A 21,254-nucleotide genomic window follows, 5' to 3' on the forward strand; every position below is an offset into this window, starting at 1 on the left:
TGTTGTGGTTGCCCAGGCTGGAGTACAGTGGTACAATCTTGGGTCATTGCAACCTCTGTCTCCCGAGTTCAAATGATTCTCCTGCCTCAGCCTCCCAAGTAGCTGGGATTACAGGCGTGTGCCACCGTGCCTGGCTAATTTTGTATTTTGTACTTTTAGTAGAGATGAGGTCTCACCATGTTGGCCAGGCTGGTCTAGAACTCCTTACCTCAGGTGATCTACCCACCTCAACCTCCCAAAGTGCTGGGATTACAGGTATGAACCACCATGCCCAGCCCACTCTGGGTCATTTTAATCTTCTGCTTACTACCTTGTTCCTCCAAATGAATGGATTGCCGGAGATATTGAGTTATTTATGGAATATTATTTGAGTTATTTGCCATAGTTCAGTAAATCGGAATTCATTTGGTATTTTGGAAATTGTACACTGTTGTGTATACTTTTTAATTAGTTTTTATGTAATGTGTAGCACAAACAAAATTAAACCTTGTTATGTGTATACCAAATAATATTGTCATAATGAGGTAGACTCTAGTATTTTTTAGTGTTTTTAAATTAAAGCATTGTAAAAGTACATATAAGGAGAATAGGCCACATAGTACCTCTAAAATAGAACTGCCTTATGGGCAGTTACTTGGTTTTCTTAGTAATTGTGCCTTTAGCCCTTAGAATGGCGCCTGACACTTTATATGCATTCAGTATTTTTATTGAATGAATGATAAAACTGATTTGTAGCTTTGGCTAAATTTACTTTCTGAAATAAGATGTATGTATAATTTACTATACATATTTATATAGGTTGAGTATCCCCAATTTGGAAGTCTGAAATCTGAAAATGCTCCAAAATCCAAAATTTTTTGAGTGCCAATGTGATGCTCAAAGGAAATGCTCATTGAAGTGGGTTTTGGATTTTTGGATTAGGGTTGCTTAACTGGTAAGTATATAATGCAAATATTCCAAAATATGATAAAAATCCCAAAATTAAAACACTTCTAGTGTCAGGAATTTTGGATAAGGGATACTCAACCTGTATGCAACAAGCTATCCATGGATATACAGTAGACTCTTGAGTCAGTCAACAGGTTTTTTTTTCCTGAAAATTTATGATGATATGTAGCCAAAGGAATAGTTCTGGTCTGTGTCTTCTTCCAGAAGAATCTTCTAGAATCTAGGACTACTTTTGTATTTGTGTTTAATACTTCTCTAGTTTGTCCTAGAATGTTTGCTTTCTGCTTCAGGATTTCTATTTTAATTGAAGGTAGTCTATATCTTTGTATCTATACTTGCTTGTAAGTATGTTCTTTAGCCTTAACCACTATGCTGCACAATACTGCCTTCCTTTTTTTTTTTTTTTTACATTTATGGAAATGACAGTGTGATGTTGCACTTCTTTATCCTCCATCACAAGCCACTTTCTGATGTGAACACTGATCTCTGACAGTTGAGGTGATGGGAAAATGGTTTTAAACACCTTTTGTGGGAAGAGTCACTTCTGATTACACATTCTGCATCATATCATTAAACATCCCCTATGAAACATTAGCTCAGGGGCATTACTATTTAATCATTTCATGATCATCATTGTCTGAGATACAGTGTTGTTTTGGACTTGCACTGTAGTTTGCAGGTTGAATTGCTGTTGAATCTAATATATATAGCTCTTAAAATTCCAGTTTTGATAAAGTCCCATATCATCATATTTTAAGTCTAAACATCTTAAAAATCTATTTTAAATGAAACCTTTATATATTGCCTAAAACTTGATGGGTTTTGAACATGGTGTCTATGTTGATATCACTGATATCATTAGTATAATATTTATGTCAAACTAACAAATTTCCTTCTTTTCTTTCTATATCTTGCAGTAACTTGCCCATATTTAAGAGCTGCTGAATGCTCTTTGAACGTTTTGTTATATTAGCAGTATTTGCATTTACAACTTTGGCAGGACACTATCCAAATTTGGAGATAGGCTACACATGTTTCTTGCTCCTTTTATATAGCACTGTCTAAATAGTCTTGCTGTGCTGAAGAGATGACATCTATGAGCTTTTGGAATCTAGTTGCCTAAGGATAATCTGAGTTTGACTTCATTAGCGCACAATTGATAGGTTTGTGCAGAGTTATTATAGCATTAATCAATTTGATGGATTGGAAATATGACAGAACTGAAGCAGCATGTAATATTAGTGCCTATTATTCTACAAATTATGTCTTCACCTACATTCATATGCCAGAAGAGTCATGTTGTACACCAAGGATGCAGAACTTAAAAAAAAAGAGACAAACAACAGAGGGCATCTCTTTTCATGGCTCTTCTCTTATAGTCTTATATTAGATCATTGAGAGATGGACTTCAGAATTACACTAGTTTTTTAGGTCATAGCACTTTCATACTTTGAAATACCTTCATTTGAATGGAATACATAGACATATCATCTTTTACCAGAATGAATTACCACCTAACCTAATACTTAAGAGAATACCACAAGAAATATATAAAGTCTTGAAGAGACTTACGGGTATACGTATGTGAATTTATTGGTTAGTAGTCATTTCATTAAAAGTTACAATGGATTAGTAAAGAATATTGATGTTTTTGTTGTATTTATTGAAAAGCTTACAAATAGGTAACTTAATGATAATTAAAATGAATGAGAAGCAAATACTTATTTTTGGGGGGCTATGGGTATTGCTTTATCATGTGTGCATTTCTAACATTTATTTATGCGTTATTTTATGGCTTTCAAAAGTCTAAGAACATGTGTCACTTCTTTTTGATTTTACTTTGTTCTCCAGCATAAATACGAGTTTTTTAAAGAAATATTCCTTTGCATTAAAAGAACTCTCCCACTAAAGCCTGAAACCTTAAGCAGCCTCTCTTTTGCTCCTGGTAAAGAAGACACTAAATGTAGAATAATCAGGGCCTGAGCAAAATTGGAAAGTAGGTAGAGAACTAACTGGACTTTAATAACTAATTGGATATGCACTTAGTTATGAGGTGCTCTGATATTTGCTTTATTTCTTGGCATTCTTTATATCTGCAATATAGGGATATATTTCTTCTTTATAAAAGTGATAAAAATTTAATGCATCTTTTGTTAGAGAATACTATTAGAATAGTAATTCTAATTTTAGAGAGTGAATTAATATAGGTCACTAGAGTACCTTAGAGTAAGTTACTGATTTGGAATGAAAGTGCTATAGTAATTTCTTTATCATGAAATAATTAATTCCTAAAAGGTGGGTAGTTTAATTTGGAACACTTATAATAAAGATATTAGGTTACCCTATAATCCCAGCACTTTGGGAGGTTGAGGCAGGCGGATCACCTGAGGTCAGGAGCTTGAGACCAGCCTGACCAACATGTTGAAACCCTGTTTCTACTAAAAATGCAAAGATTAGCCAGGCATGGTGGTGTGTGCCTGTAATCCCAGCTACTCAAGAGGCCGAGGCAGGAGAATCGCTTGAACTCGGGAGGTGGAGGTTACAGTGAGCCGAGATCATACCCTGTACTCCAGCCTGGGCAACAGAGCAAGACTCTGACTCAAAAAANAAAAAAAAAAAAAAAAAAAAAAGACCTATATAAAATTTAATCTTGGTTAATTCAAATTTCATATTTTGTCATGTATTATTGTAAATGTCATTTTCAGTTTGGAGCAGTTGAAAAGCCAAGATTTTAATAAATAGTCTCAGGACCACAAGAATTTTTCACATTCTAGGAATTTACCTCCTAGAAAGAGAGATAAGATATTGACATAATAATATGATAGAGTAGAAAATGGTACATAAGAAAAATACAGACTGCTATGGACAGTATAGATAAAGGAGAAATTAGATTTGCTTAGTCCTAAAAGCCTTTTTGATGGATGTCACATTTAAACTTGGTTGAAAAAGGTATAGGTTTTGGGTATATGGCAGTGAAGGAGTATTCTGAACTTGGGAACAGTTTGAGTAAAGTCACAAAGATGAGAACATTTGAAGTTTCTGGGGGAAATTTGAAGTGCTCTGGTTGATGCAAGGGTCTTGTTAGGTAGGTAGGGAGGTAGTAGGCAGGGATCCCCATTCTCCTTACTAATTCATGCGTGTTCCCTCCACAAGCTTTCTCCTTGATCAAAAAGGGTGATTTTACCACAAGAGAGAAAGACTCTTCCTTGCTCCAGAGTACATGAATGACTGGGTTTCCTACAAAAACTTCAAATAAGTAGTTATGTAATTAGAACGGTGTTCTCCAATGTAGAGTAGGATGTAGGCAGGAGCAAGGGGTGATTACTGACTTTGTCTGCCTTGGGAAAGAGAATAGTAGAGAAGAAGTTGTCCTTTTGAATTTTGTCTTTTACATGATAAGTATTCCCAAACCAAGAAATCAGCTTTTTATAAGATGTGGATAATAATATTCGTAATTCATAGATTTACATATGAAGACAGTTACAGAGCTCATTTCCTAGAATGACACCTACATGGTTGATTTGTAGATTCATCAACCAGTTTAGGATTTTCACCTTTGGCATTCCTAGGGTATAACTAGAGATTTTTTTTTTTCCTCTCTCATGTCATGCTTTACATGTAATATGTGTGCAAGACAATCCTTCGAAATATAGAAAGAAAAAATATATAGATTAACTATATATTTCTTACGTTTGCACTAACCCTAAAACTGGACATCTCTTTCTATATAATGTTTTATATTAAATATGTAGTGTACCTCAGATGTTATTGCTGTACCTGATAAGCCATTTCACTGTTCCCCCTTTCCGTGTCCTGTGACTCTAACCCAAGAATCATCATTTATAAAAACCTCATGTCCTTATCAATAAAAATTTGAACATGTGGGCCTGAATTTAGAAATCAGAAGGTTGTTAATTGCTGAGCTAATGTATCATGCACATTATGAAACATACACTAAAAAAGAAAGTAGAAAGAGTTAAAAAAGATAAAATTCAAATTCCAAGTATTTTTAGGCAGCTATTTAATTTTTTTTTGAGTTTTGTTGTTAGTTGTAGTGTTGAAGTTGCTTGGGTAAAGTTTATTTTATTTTTTGTGTTTTGCCATGAATTTTTCTTATCTTCCCTGCTACATTCTTAGCCTGAATAGTACAGAGTAATAACAACAATGATGATAGTGCTAATAATAAAAACGAATGTTTATTCAGCCAACATTTACTGATTACCTGCTATGTGCTAGGTTCTAGGGAAGATAGTAAGCAAAAATCAGACATGAATGCTGGATTCCTGGTGCTTATTTTCTCGAGGAGGAGATTAAACAATCAAATAGTTACTTAAATGTAAAAATACAGATGGGGGAGTGCATGCTATAAGAGCTTGTAAAAGGAGTGGTTGAACTATTCAAGGAGGTCAGTGAAGACTTCCCTGAAGATAGGACTAGCTACATAATTTGTGGGGCACAGTGCAAAATGAAAATATTAAAAAATTATTGGCTTTAAAGACTGAGACAGCAGAACATTAAACCAAGCACGGGACCCTTCCAAGTGCAGGTCCTATGCAGCTGCACAGGTTACACGCTCATGAACCTGGCTGTACCTGAGGAAGTGATTTTTGAGCTGAGATGTGACAATACCATAGGAGGGTAAAATTGGTAAAATTGTTCTAGGCAGAAGGAACAGCACGTGCATTCAGAAACTGGATGAAGGCCAGTGTGGCTGGAGTGCAGAGACGCAAGGTAGGGGATGTGTGTGATGAGGTAGGCTGGCAGAGAGGGTAACTTGAAAGGCCAAGTAGAGTCCTGTAGGCCATGTTGAAGATTCTGGTCTTTATTCCAAGAACCACACATAACTATTGATGTGTCTTAAGCATAAGTTTACTTTTGGTGTGCTGAGAATACCAATAACTTGCACTCTGTCAGCATTGGACAACTTTCTTCCTCAGCTTCCATTTCTTACCAACCCCTTTTTTAGAAACTTTCAGTCTCACCTTGTATGTATACTCTAAGGCTGGCCCTTCCTTTAGGTGTGTTTAAATGGCACTTCACATCAGGGAGTGTGTTTGGTAATAGAAACTGAAAGTAGAGTAGGCGAGTCATGACATTTTATTTACTATTGCAGTAGTTTGTGGTCTAAAACATTTCAGGTCAACTGAAGAAAAAGTGGTAAAAGATAAAAATGTTTTATTATTGTTTTAAAATGATTTTCCTCTTTAAATGCTACAGATTTTTAGGATGTGTATTGTCAGCGCCATTATTTTAAATCCTTAATCTTCTCTTTTATACATGCTCAGGAGCAAGGGGGGTGATTACTGACTTCGACCTTGGGAAAGAGAAGCATAGGGAAGAAGTTGCCTTTTTGGACTTTGCGTTTTACATAATAGGTATTCCCAAACCAATAAATAGCTTTCTTTCTGTTAGGTGTGAATAATAATTTTCATGATTCATAGATTTACATATGAAGACAGTTACAGAGCTCATTTCCTAGAATGATACCTGCATGGTTTATTTGTAGATCTATTGCCCAGTTTAGGTTTTTCACTTTTGGCACTCCTATCGAATAACAAACAGGAGATTTTTTTTCTTTCATCATGCTTTATATGTAATTATATGAGCTCTGTCACTGATATAGTTTGGATGTTTGTCCCCTGCAAATCTGCTGTTGAAATTTAATCCCCATTGTCAGAGGTGGGTCTTGGTGGAGGTGTTTGTGTTATGGGGGTGGATCCGTCATGAATGTCTCAGTGCTATGCTTGATAGTGAGTTCTCTCTCTGAGTTCACATGAGATCTTGTTGTTTTTTAAAAGAGAGTGGCTCTTCCTCTCTTTTGCTCCTGCTCCTGCTCTTGCTGTGTGTGACACCTGCTCCCCCTTTGCCTTCTGCCATGATTATAAGCTTCCTGAAGCTCTCACCAGAAGCAGATGCTGGCACTGTATTCTTGTACAGTCTGCAGGCCCATGAGCCAAAATAAATCTTTTCTTTATAAATTACCCGACCTCAGGTAATTCTTTACAACTCCAACATCCTAGCAGAATCATGTAGATGATGCACTCAAGTCAGTGATATTTAGATTCTTTGAGCTACTCATGGGAGACATAGGCAGCTGGTCGTTCTTTGTATACTCTACCGTTTCCTGACTACTGCATTATAAACTGCAATTCCTAGTTGCTAGGATAACATGGTTATATAGGTTTGTATCAGCCTAATTTCCTTCCCTTTTAAATCGTGAGTTCTATTTGTGATGGAAACACTGGATGTTTTGGTAGAGTTACTTTCTGAGAATTTATTTTCAATAATGATTTCTGGGTTGAAACAGAGTTTATGTCTTGGATTGAGTAAAATATTCAGCCTTTTCATCTATTTCCAGCTTTAGATTCTTAATAACAGAGCTTTTAGTATTTGTAGGCAGCTTTTTTAGTCTTATTTGCAGTCAAGTCATATGTTGCAAACTTTTATTACTTTCATATTTGTCTTTTGGATGAGATCTAGAGAATCCATGGTGGTGATGATGAATTAACTTTTTTTTTTTTTTTTTGTGATGGAGTCTTGCTCTGTTACCCAGGCCTGAGTGCAGTGGTGTGATCTCGGCCCGCTGCAACCTCCACCTCCTGGGTTCAAGTGATTCTGTGCCTCAGCCTCCCAGGTAGCTGGGATTACAGGCACCTGCCACCACACCCAGCTAATTTTTGTATTTTTAGTGGAGATGAGGTTTCACCATCTTGGCGAGGCTGGTCTTGAACTCCTGACCTTGTGATCTACCCTCTTCGGCCTCCCAAAGTGCTGGGATTACAGGTGTGAGCCACTGCACCCAGCTGATGATTAACTTTTAACTGAAATTATTGACCGCATACATTTCTGTTCATATAAGAACTCTGTTATGTTACAGGGTAGTGAAGTAGCTTCTGATTTATCAGATAACACTTAAATTATGTTCAGCATATGATTAATGCTAGTGTATATAAAGGTTGGTGCAAAAATAATTGTGGTTTTGGTATGTTATTTGTTGGATTCTTTGTAAAAGCCGTAGAACATCAGAGTCATCAATTTTAATATAGTAATACAGGTTTAACACAGTTTTTGGGCAAAAACTGCAATTAGTTTTGCACCAACCTAATTCTTCATTGTTTTAAAAATTTATAATGCATGTCTCGTATGTGCACAAAATAGCTAACCAAGAGTTAAAATTACCACAATTTTAAATTAGAATGTCCTATTACCTTAACATAGATGATAATATTAAGTTGAGTAAAACTTTAGCCAGCATGTTTAGGGAATTAGATGGTAGGTTTAATCAAATATCTTCTTTCTACAAACAGTTAACACCAACTGTATGCAAAGCATAGTACAGGATGGGATACACAGATGCACATGACACATCTGTGCTTCCAAGGAACTTATTTTCAATATTCTTAGAAATTTTTGTATATTTTATTCTGATGCTTTATTGCTAGTTAATGTAATGCATATAATTGAATCTTTGATCATTTAGAATTTTATAACAGACAAGTTTCATTGTATTGTTTTTAGTATAGATGTAAGCAATGTAAATGTGCTGACCATAAAATTTATCCTAAAAGGTTATTTTTTGAGTAATTTGCTGATGTCAGCTTGTTTTTGTTTCTTTGTCTTTTATTTTAAAAACTGTTATACAAGTTAATTGGGTTCTTACTGAAATTTACTTTGTTAAAAAGTTGACAGCAAAATACTTTGTTTTATTGCTGTTTTGGTATACATGTTGAAATTCAGTAGCCCTTACAAATATTGTGGGTAACAGCATACAAAACTATGTATAGCTCATTATTTACTTGATGTTTTCATGGCATTATCTCTAAATATTAGTTTAATTTTTGTAGCCAAAACCAAACTAAACCTTAAAGTTAACATTTGTTATTTATAGTACTACTACTGTTTTTCTTTTTATTCTAAAGCATACGTAAAAACAAGGAGTTGATTTTTCCCATTCCAGGGACTGCTTTAGGACATTTTAAATGATCATTCTTAGCTTCTGGGCTGGGGTACTTTCAGGCTGCTTGGTGCCAGGGGGCTGCCTATGATCATTCTTAAGAAAAAAATTCTTCACATATATAAATTTATTTTAAAAAATCAGCCAGAATTATATATTAAAGTTATTTGTTGCTATGTCACAGATACTAAATTTGCATAAAGACAATTAGAAAAATGTCAATTATTATCAAATCTCATATATTTAATTGCTGAGAGCAAATGTAGTTACTGTATTACAATGGGTGATTCTGATGTTTTATGGCTTTTACAAAGAAGAATCCAACAAGTTGATATCGTGATATCCTGTGTATTCTGTTAGTGGAGCCATTGCTTCTTAATTGCAGTTGATGAGATAAAATTCAAATCTAGTGCTTTTCCCAAATACTGGTAGGTTGGTAATATTCTCTTTGTAGCTGCAGTCTTCTCTGGATGAGAGATTAAGGGTCAAGGTCAAGTTTCATTTCAGGCCTAAAATTAGCTTTACTGGCTTTATTACACTTTGTGGATACTTAATGCTTCATCATGCAACTTTGTTCTAATTGTTTTTGTGGGGCAGTGTTGGTAGGGTCAAGGCAATGAAATCTTCTGGAATACAACAGGATTCCTCTGTATTTTTAAATACTGCCAGATTGTGGGGAAAGATGGAAGCTTGGTACAGATATATTTGATTCTTTCATTCAATGTATGCTTGAAATTTTACTTTGCTAAAAAGTTTACTATAAAATATTTAAAATATTATTTCACTATATTTTTTGTAATGAATTAAACATGAGTATTATTTTATATGTATAAGTAATATTTAGGATATGTCTTTGTTTGAAAGAAGCTAAAGGAATTGTAGCACATGGGCTATTTTATTTTTTTAATTCTCATTTTTGATTGGCACGCTATCTTCCCCTCCTCCCTATAAAAAAAATCACCAAACAATAAACCAAACATGCTTTGAAAACAAGTTATCTAACCTGCTTATACAGGTTACTGTAGAATCTAAGATAGTGTGATTAGTTGTCATGTATAAGGCAACCTTAGCAATTGACTTTAAATGCTCTAGGTAAATGTACATGCTTATTAATTTGATTTGTTATTGATAGGTTTTTGCTCTGTGTGCCTAATTATCACCGCCTTGTTTCCACAGCTGCAGAACCCTGGCCTGAAAATGCTACATTGTATCAGCAATTGAAAGGTAAGTTTTTGTTTACAATTAAAAATGACTTTGTATCAAACTATATTTATTACGAAAAAATCCTCAGTAATATAATTTACTGCAAGGAGAATATAAAATGTAAAGAAGGGATTTCCTTGTATAATTTGTCTAGGAGGTTTTACCTAAACTTGTATCTGCCAGTGTAAACCACCTATTCATGGCCTATAAGGTCCGTAGTTTATTATTGACTCATTATATTGGCTGCTGTAGGCGGTGTAAAATGATGTGGTTGCAGGAGCAGTTGGCAGATTTACTGCACCAATAGCTGAGACAGCAGATTTTTGAAGTCTTGTGGTAAAGTGGGCTCTCAGTAAAAAGGAACTGTTAAAATGTATAGGCTAGGATGGTTCAGGCTCCCTTTAGCAGCTCTTCATATATCATCAGATCACATTATGGACCCCATTTGGGGCTTAGCAGCCTGCTACAGTTGTCAGAAGACTGCAAAGTAATGAAGACTAATAGGCAGCAGCCCTGGTCTTCTAAGCATGGAATTTTTATTGCAGCAAACTTGTCATCTTTCTTTTGTGTGGCAGACCTAGACACACTGTGCAATATTAACTGCAAGCTGGTTTTATATTATTGTGAATGCTTTTACTTTTAACTGGAAAGGGTTCAGCAGATTTTACTTAATTTTAATGAAAAGAAGAGGAACATTTCTTGAAAACTTGAAAAATGAATTTGACTTTAAGTGAACAATTTTAATTACATTGCTGATAAAATGAGATGAATGATCAAATAGTTTTAGAGGAAACTGTCATAGTTTGTCATAATTTAATCAAAATTATATAATAACTGATATAAAACTTTAGAATTGCTTTAGTGGTAGGCAATACCTTTGAAAAAATAGAAATACTTTTTAAAAATAAAAATATTATATTCTAATTGATTAACAGTTATGCTTCATTGTATTTCCACAGGGGAGCAAATTTTACTTTCTGACAATGCAGCTTCTCTTGCTGTGCAGGTAAATATGTAAATAATGTAATATCTTTTTCACCCCCAGGTGATTTACATCATTTTGAGTTGCAATTATATTTTTCCCCTTCTAGAAAGTCTGATACTATATGTTTAGATTTTTTTTTATGATTTACCATTATATACTATTACATAATTTTATTATGTAATATTATTCAGTTAATTGTCAGTATATAACAAACATAAAAAAATATATTTTTTTAGAAATCACTTTTTTATGCTAGGCACATTCTGTGTCTTAGCAGTTGTTTTGCTTTTGGCTGGATATTATGGTATTGATTATTTGGGGTGATATGTTCATTTGTGGACTCAAAATTATTTTCTGATTGATTTGTAAAGGTTTATTTATCACATATTTTTAAGCATCATTTTGCTCATTGCACTCATTCTAGCTTTAATCTGTTTGGTAATCTTGTAGCAGTGTTCTGGTTCTCTAGCCACTCCTCATATATTTATTGATTCCATAAGTGTTTATTATCCCCAAAACCATTTACGAAATGTAATAGCTCTTCAAGTTGTATATAACATTTGTATAATCTAAAAAAAGCTTAGTGGCCCTGTAAACTTTAAGCTGCATTATAGGAAGAATAGGATACCTGGGAATAGTTTGTTTAAAAAACAATGTTTATGTAGGTTATGGAATTATAATATAGTTATCCAAACATTTTACATATTTAGCTGCTTTTTACTTAGCTTATGTAGTTTAACACAGGACTGAACATGTACTCTTTGTAATATTAATGGTTTATAAGTGTGGTGAAAGCAATCATGCCTTGATAACCAATGTGAAAATAAAGGATTTGCTGTGTATAAAATAATATTTTCAATCTTTATATTCTTGGAAAGACAGCTTCAAGGCACTGTGAATATTTTAGTTGAAGCACTGATTCTTAACCCTTTTAAAATTGCTATTTTGGGGACAACCCTTTCAGGATCTGGCAAAAGCTATTGAAGATTTTTTTTCCAGAAAATATAACCAGGCTATTCTGCATGTAGTTTCAGTAGGTTTACTGATTTTTCTGCTGAAGCTATCTGGATCCCCTAGGAAAATCACCTAAAACTACATAATAGTAGGTTAGGAAGTGCTGAAGTAATTTTCATCAAAGAAAGATATTTTGGGTAGGGAATAGACAGCGGTTTTCTACTGGGCAGCTCTTTAGTACTCCCCCAACTGCCATTCTATGACATTTGACAATGTTTAAGTGTTTTTGCTTGTCAAAACGGTTGAAGGGTAGAGTGCTATTGTCATCTATTGGGTAATGCCAGAGATGCTGCTAAAAATCCCACAGTGTACAGAATAGTCCTTGCACAACTAAGAATTATCTAGCCCCAACTGCAAACAGATTGGTCAAGGTTGACAAACCCTAGAATAGATGGATTAGCCAGTTTCCAATATAAACCAAAATACCAGTGTATTACCATTTTAAAAAATTAACTTTTTATAATCAGAAGAAGGGGGAAAATAAATCTTAGTATGTATTTTATTTAATTCTATTTTTATGATTTCTATTAATTTGCTTTCTCATGGTTTCTCAAATCATAGTTGCCATTAAAAATAAAACCAGAAAAAAGGATGTTTTACAGGGTAGAATTTCCTTAACCATTTCAATGTTTTTAATCCTACAGTATGTCACTTTGATGATAAATTAAACAGCATATATTAAAATTTCTTGGTTTTCTTCAATAATCTTTGGCTTGACAGCTGATAGTAGCCATGGCTATAAATGTGACTTTTCCAGATATCTGATGTAAACTTTATGGAGTAATTTTCTTCTATGTAGTGGACTAGCATTTGTTTAGAAGAATCAGTTAAAGGCCTACATTTGATGTACAAAATTGCTTAAAACAATGTGACAGGTATCCACAAACTGGGTTATTTTCTAGAAGATACCAGATATCAAACATCAGGTATTTTAATAGTCTGCCACTTAGGCCATGATAGGAAATTTAAATTTTACTCAACACATAAACTTGGTATTTATTATACTCCTAAAACTAAGTGGTTAGATCTTTTTGGACTCCAGGAACTTTTATGATTTCAGTTTAAAATTTTTTTTTTTTTTTCCTGTAGCTATTTCCCCTAAGATTTGCTTTTCTTCGTTCTCGTATGTTGAGTATAGTGAAGTATTAGTATAGCGTGTTTCTCTGGTCCCTTGAGCTGAATGTGCGTATATGCAGTATTATACACACATACACACACAAGAAGGACAGAGAGAGAAAGATATCTTCCATTCTGTACTTGTCTTTGAAGGACTTAACGCTTATACTGATTGGAAAAAAGAACTTTGATGATAAGTCTCTGTTACTATTCTTTCTTACCCCTGAGTTTAAACCAGCCGTCTAATAAATACACAAGTATTGACCACATTTGTTATTTGAAATTTTCTAGAAGCCTCATTTTAAAAACGTAAAAAGAAATAGGTAAAATGTACTTTAATAATATACATTATTTTATCCAGTATATCCAAATATTATTTTAATACGTAATCAATACAGAATTTATTAGTAGGACTTTTTTCATATGAAGTTCAAAATATGATGTGTATTTTACACTTAACAGTACATCTCAATTTTTGCTAGCCACATTTCAAATGCCCGGTAGTCTTGTGTAGCTAGTGGTTTTTGCACTGGACACTGTAGTTTTAGAACACAATATGAGCAAATAACGTATATACTCCCCAAAGTTTTGGCAAAAATTGTTTTATTTAGTAAGTTTATGTCTATTGATTGAGTATATGCTGTCTTTTATAGAAGATTCCAATTGGTATCTGTTTCAAATACAGCAAATTCTAAATAGAACTCTTTCAAGTTTGCTCAAATGTAAAATAGAGATGTAATAGAAGCTATCGTAGGATAGGATTGAATATGTTAACATATTGAATATGAGGATTGAATATGTCAGCATATGTAAAGCACTTAGAAGAGTACCTGGCATATTGTAAATATGCAATGAATGCTGGCTATTACTTCTTTCTCTCCTAATTCTTTGAAAGAAATGTACATATTCAATGTCAGTAAGAGGAATGGAAGTTTGCAGGCTTGATAATACATAATTAAAAATAAATGTTGTGTGTAGGAATCTTTTCTGGACATATTTATATTTGTGTGTACATTGATAATTTTTGTAATTATTACCCAAAAAATTAATATTGAATGCTTTCATGCAAACAAAATTTTATTAATTTTTAAAAAATATTTATTGAATATTTTTACTGTATAAGGCACTGTACTGAGAGCTTTTATGTGGAGCATTGCATTAAATCCTTCCCATGACCCTAGTGCACAGTACTATTATAATCCTAATTTTAAAGATGTGGAAACTGAAGCTTAAGGATGCTTCACCCACATTCATAGAACCCACAGATTGTGGAGATAAACTGAAAACAACAGCAAGATTGGTTGAGTGCCACCTGTGCTTGTCACTGTGCTGAGCTCTTAATTCATATTAACACATTTAATCCTTATAACAACAGTATGAGGTAAGTGCTGTATAATGTAGGTGTCATAAATAATCCTTTCACACAGCTACCCTATGAGTTAGATACTGTTATTATTCCTATTTTCCTACAGATTAGGAAGGTAAGGCAGAGAGGTTAAACAGTGGACCCAAAGTTACATAAATAGTACTTGGCAGAGCTGGAATGCAGATCCAGAAAGTCTGGATTGGCAGTCTACACTCATAATACTTTGCTGCATATTCGTCTAGTACAGTGATACAGATCTTTGAAGTTTTACCCAACAATAAGTGAACATTTAATCACAAATTATTTCTGACATTTCTTAGTAAATTATATCTTATGATTACTCATTTACATTAAGGAGTAAAAGAACGTGTCTTAGCTTTTGTATCTTTGAAAAGGGATAAATATAGTGTTATCTCTATAATACTATGAAGCTCAAGTTAGGTAATAAATGGGAAATTCTTTTGAAAAAGTAAAAGGAAGAGGAATGCAAGATGTCAAATGCAGAATTAGTGCCTATTTCGACTTCAAAGATTTATGTACATATTTTGTGAATATCTTTTTGAGAAGTCCAGTGCACTATCCATTACGCGACAGACTTTCTAGTAAGTTTTAGAAAGGATTTTGCTTAATATATATGAAGGCAATTAAAAAAACTGGTATTTCTTTTTTGTATGGCTCAATCTAGATATTATAAAAATTTGAATTTGTTTTTTAGAGTGTTTCAAACTGATGATCATTATTAGAATACTTCATGAACAGGTAATCTTACTTTGTCCTACTTTTTACTTCAAGTAAGAGTAGCGTTTAAGCTCAGGTGAAGGAGAATGTCCTTGTTCCATTTAATGTTTTTATTTTTCTTTACTCTTTGTTAATAAATACTTTATCTCTCAAAATAAAGGGGAAGATGACAGAAAAAAAATCTATTTTCTTTCTGTTGAATATAGTATATAATTTAAAAGTCAGCATTTTGCGTTATTTTGTTTGTTTGTTTTTTGAGATGGAGTCTAGCTCTGTCGCCCGCAGGCTGGAGTGCAGTGATGTGATCTTGGCTCAGTGCTGGCATGATCTCTGCTCACTGCAACTTCTACTTCCCAGGTTCAAGTGATTCTCCCACCTTAGCCTCCTGAGTAGCTGGGATTACAGGCGGGTACCACCACACCCAGCTGAATTTTTTGTATTTTCAGTAGAGACGGAGTTTCACCATGTTGGCCAGGCTGGGCTTGAAGTCCTGACCTCAAATGATCCACCTGCCTTAGCCTCCCAAAAGTGCTGGGATTACAGGTGTTAGCCACCACGCCCAACCAAAAGTGAGCATTTTTCTAGACTCCATTAATGCTGGACCGTGAACACTACCATTTCAGATCTGCTGATACTTAGCTGACCCTTGCATTTTCCTTTTAGCAGATGATACTTTCTAGATAGATGTATTACTTAGTGATTAAATAATAATATTCAAACCTAGTGTTTGGGAAAAGGCAAGAGAGAGGAATATCTGTCTGTCTTTTGAGGCTGCATGTTGATTATTGCCTTTGAGAAAAAATTTTGAGTGTGAAAATACAGCTGCTATAAATTTGTCATGTCATTCAAATGGCCATAGTAGACAGCTACCTGCAGAATTTTAGAGGAAAGGATTTTGAATTTTCAGTTTGGCTGGATTTTGTTTTAAACAAATTGTTCAGGGTTTTATGCTGTTTTAAAGCATCAGTTTAAACCTGATGCAAATAGAAGTAGATGATATGAGTGGATATATTTTAACAGATACTTAATAGAATATTTTTTGAAAAAACATTTAAAAAATTGACAAAACTTTATTAAAGTCTCATAAAGTATAAAATTTTAGGTTTTAAAGATTTGTACATTCCTCTCAATTTGATTGTCCTCTGTAAGATGAGGCTTCTGAATTCACTTTCAGGGTTAGGTGAAGGAAAGAAAACCTAAGGGATAAATAGAATTTAGTGATCATTTATGAGATATGGAGACTTGTAAAATCCTTTTCAGTATTCCAAACAAGCAAAATGGAGGCTGCAGATGTTTCTTTGATATCACTGAGTTTAAATTCTTCAGATTGATTGTCTTATATTACATTATTATAGTTTGTATGCCAGAAATGTTAAAGCATTTTAGTGATTTATGCTTATAAGACCTGGGATTATTTCAGTGTGTAAAATATCATCTTTATCACAATAATTGTGAACTTAAATTGCAAATAGAATTTAGCAGGTTAAAAAACAAATCTCAGTATTAGTTTCTCAACACTTAAATGGTATGGTGTATATAAAACATTAAAATTAGTCAATGTAGAATTCGTAGAAATGAATTATATTCAAAATAGAATTAGGTGGCTATTAGAGTTGTTATTTTTAGTAATTAGTGAAATACTGTAAAATGGTTATAAAGGGTAATGGTTTACTAATATAAATATTCATATAAATATTTAACTTAGCAACAATTCGCACTCTTGCATTTCTCAGAGATTGCAACTAGAATATCAACTGTGTACTTTTTTGTTTAGAAAGTAAATAGTAAGCAGGATTTTAAAATTTGTTGCTGTTAAACAGAACAATAAAGGTATAGTAATAAGACAGAAAAACAACAGCCTATTTTTTTAAGCAAAAAAGCTAGAATTCTTCATTATTAGATATACAATATCAACATAATTGATCTAGCAGCATTTTATTTGAGCTGAAAATACACTTAAATTTGAGGCCATACACTACCCTGTGTGAGTGAAACATCTTTCATATAGTTCTAAGATGAAATTACCCTTGAATGAATAGCATCTTCATTTATCTTCAAACCCCTTCTGTGCTTTTAGTGAATCTATTCTTTCAACATTCTACAACAAGAATTACATTATACCATTATATCAGAGTATTTCTGTGGTGTGAAATAGATTGGTTTGGAAAATGAACCTGGCTTTGCTATAAATTACATTCACAGGTATAAAGGAATTTGTTGTTTTGTTTAAAATAGTCACAAATATAATTAAGGTCTTAATTTATGTTAAACTACAAATATGGCTATTATGGTAACTGGATTAGGAACTTAATCTGTCACTTCAAGAATGATACCTAACACTTTTCATTTGTAACCTTATGTACATTATTTCAATTACAGGGTCTGCAGCTGTTTGATATAAAAATGAATTATTTTGTAGATAGATTTGTTCTTGGTTTTTAATTTTAAAACATGCCGCTTCAGTAAGGTAGAAAATAATTCTCCAGTTGTCACAAATTTTCCTTCGTGTCTGGTTGTAAAAGGATATTAATTAAAATTCACAATCATTTTTATTTTGTGTCCTCAAAATGGCATTGCATGCTTGAGAATAGTCCTTAGTGAATTCTTACATAAAATAATTCAAATTTAATTATGAAATGAATAGGAGCTTTATCCTAAGGAAGAAAAACCTGAGGTCTGCTGTCTAAGGATAGCTTTACCTGGTTGGACTGGAAATGGATTGCTACCTAGCTAGAATCTGAATATCTTAGTTAATATGGCTTACATACATTTAGAAGCTGGGTTTATAACCCCTTGAATTCCATGGTATTAATCAGTGTAAAGCATCTAATTCTTTAAAAACTTATTAAAGGCAATTCTTTAAAAATTTGAATTACTTTTATATTTTTATTGGCAAGCAATGCTGATTTTATTGCTCAGTTGCAGCTAAAGAGAGTGTGCTATATATTTAACTTGGAAGACAAATGTTCATTTTGTTTTGGAATAAAGAAGAGGAAAGAAGACAGTTGGTGTTGCTCATTGGCAAGTGTTTCAATATTGAGTTACTATTAGTTAATTAAAAAGAAATTAATATGTTTTAGTTCCTGCCATCTGCTAATTCATCCTAAGAATTTTAATTTTTTTATTATTTTTCTCAGTTGGGAATTTTTTTTGTCTGTGAGTAACAAAATTTTAAAGCATTCATAGGAGCTCAGTAAAAGAGTAATTTTTTTCCTTTTCTCCCCAGTTGTTCATTGAGTGCTAACTATGTAACCGGTGTTGTGTTAGGTTCTTGGGTTTTAAGAATTGTTCTTTCTGTATCTTTGACTATTTTATAACTCTTGCTTAATTTTGACCCTGCAACTTTTTATGAAAGTAATAAAACAAGATAGATATGGTCTATATATATTAACAGAGCTTATATTTGTGGGAGGAGGGACTTTTTATCAGTTCATTTATCAGTTTTATCAGTGTGTTATTTATATGTAATTCTCACAGGGAAAGCTTATATCTTTTTATATTCTAGTTGTCTTTTTTGTTGCTTTCAGAAAGAACCTGATTTTTTTCTATAGCTGTCAGATGTTGATGTATCTAAAATTGACTCAAATATTCCAGGAGTAGTTTCTAGGTGAGCGTTTTATTAAGGAATATCACAGTCTATGAAGTGATGTCTTCATATATGCTGTCAAATAATATTTCATATTTTTAGGTAACAAATTCACTCTCTTTAAAGCTTTTTATGCTTATTGAATTGTGGTTTCTGATTTCTGCATAGGTCATTATTGTTTTTAAGTTGAATTCCTGTTACTGTTTTCTAAAGCAATATCAACTTATTGATATTTGTAGCTATTGATTTTTAAAAATATTTCTGAACTTAACAGGAGTTATATCTAACTTTTTAAAACAGTGAGCTCTGAACCCATAAAATAACCAAATGCTAATTTTTGCTATAGTTTACTAGCTTTCCGTGAATTTAAATACGTTTACATTTATTTTTAGGAATATCTGTGGCTTGTTCATTAAGCATATGTTTATTGAGACTTTATTGTATGCTGAGAACTAAAGTAGTAAACAAGATAGACATCGTCTATGTGTACTAATGAACCTTATATGCTTTGGGGAGGGGGTCCTTCTACCAGTTCATTTATCAGTTTTATCAGTGTGTTTGACTCTAAAAATTAGTCATAAAGTCAGCATATCAACATTAAGATATCTTTACTTGTTTTTGTTTTTTTAGAAAAGAATATATGATATAATTATATGTATTGAAAACATAAATCATATGTTCACTATTCCTTTGAAAAGTGCTTTTGGGCCAGGCACAGTGGCTCATACCTGTAATCCCAGCACTTTGGAATGTTGAGACGGGTGGATCACCTGGGGTCAGGCGTTTGAGACCAGCCTGGCCAACATGGCGAAACCCTATCTTTACTAAATACAAAAAATAAAGTGATGCAAGTCTGTAATCCCAGCTCCTCAAGAGGGTGAGGGAAGAGAATTGCTTGAGCCTGGGAGGCAGAGGTTATGGTGAGCCGAGGTCGTGCCACTGTACTCCAGCCTAGGCGACAGAGTGAGACTCTGTCTCAAAAAAAAAAAAAAAAAAAAAGAAAGAAGAAGGGGAAGGAAGAAAGGAAGGAAGGAAGGAAGGAAGGAAGGAAACCAATATATTTACTTTTTTCTGTAAAAGAATTGGGTTACTTTTTGGCTTTACATTTAGTTTCGCTGATTTCCTCCAACATTTCTTTCTGGAATATTATTAGTTTATTTGGGATTGAAGACTTGAAATTATATATGTATAATATTTGAGATGTTTTGTGTTATTGATTTTCTTATTTATGTTCTGTTTACTTGCTTTTATTAAGTATAAGATCTACATGCTTACTTTTAATGTCCCGAAGATTGGGCCATAGTTGCTGAGATTTTAAAAGATTCAAGCTAACAGTGGTTCCTTCATGTGTTACTTCTCAGTAAATTTTCAGAAGACTATACTGCTATTATGGGACAGCTTCTTATCTTCTTAATGTTTCTTATTTAACCAAAAAGTTAAATTGACTTCTCAATTTTTAAACTTGGTGGTGGGCTATAGATGCAGGAAACGAAAAAGACCAAAGATGAAGACGGTCCTTGATTATATTTTTATTCTGCATAACATCTGTAGTTCTTTTCATTTCATAACACCTTGGTAAGTATCTTACCTGCAGGAAGTGCTAACAAATAGTATGTTGATTTGTAGACACACCTGTTTATGTGGTTTTCAAAGCACATGGCTGTACTCTTAGCAATTCTAGGCTTTTGAAAAAAAGGGTAGAGTTGTCGGCTATTCATTTCTTGTCAGAAGCCTGTCCAAAAAGTAATAGAGATGACCATCTAAAGACTTCTAAGTCCCCTTCCTTCCACCAAAACCTGCTCATCCCACAGTTTTTCCTAGCTTGGTAAATACCAGTTCCATCTTTCTAGTTGTTTATGCTAGCCATTTTGAGTCATTTTTGGAATTCTTTTTCCTATGTCCACATTGAGTTATCAGCAGAGCTTCTTCAGCCTCCCTTAAAAATAGAGTCAGAATCTGACCTGTCACTTTTATCACTCCCACCCTGGTCCAGGCCACCATCATATCTTGCCTGGATCATTACAAAAGCCTCCTAACTAGTTTTCCTGCTTCAGTGGTTCTGCTCTCAACAGTCTAATTTCTGTATAGTTGTTTGTGTCCTTTGAAATGTTTGGTAATATTCCAGCAATCCCCAGCTGAACACCTTCTAATGATTTCTTGTCTCACTCAGTAGAAGCCAAAGACCTCACAATTACCTTCAAGGTCCTAATTGATATTTTTGGTTGCCTCTCTGATCCCATCTCTTAGTACTCACTTCCTTACTGCCACATAGTCATACTGGTCTTGTTACTGTTGCTGAAACATAGTTAAAGCACAAGCCTGCTTCAGGCCTTTAAACGTGGGC

The 21,254-nt window shown here is 33.5% G+C and overlaps 1 protein-coding gene across 9 annotated transcripts in view; it reads left to right on the forward strand.

Moving 5' to 3' along the window:
• Positions 1-21,254, forward strand: part of MTX2 (metaxin 2) — a 78,447-nt gene that overhangs the window by 32,876 nt on the left and 24,317 nt on the right. For 6 of the 9 annotated variants that reach the window (XM_037735554.1, XM_017520446.2, XM_017520450.2 and 3 more), the window contains 2 exons: positions 10,079-10,126; positions 11,065-11,111. In XM_037735554.1, the coding sequence (XP_037591482.1) occupies positions 11,089-11,111 (23 nt within the window). In that variant the 5' untranslated portion in view covers positions 10,079-10,126; positions 11,065-11,088. Of the gene's footprint in view, positions 1-10,078; positions 10,127-11,064; positions 11,112-15,301; positions 15,346-21,254 lie in introns of those variants that run through there. The other 3 variants (XM_037735555.1, XM_037735557.1, XM_017520453.2) reach the window with 2 other exon arrangements.

The sequence above is a fragment of the Cebus imitator genome, unplaced genomic scaffold (assembly GCF_001604975.1).
Source record: "Cebus imitator isolate Cc_AM_T3 unplaced genomic scaffold, Cebus_imitator-1.0 Scaffold839, whole genome shotgun sequence".
NCBI classification, from domain to species: Eukaryota; Metazoa; Chordata; class Mammalia; order Primates; family Cebidae; genus Cebus; species Cebus imitator.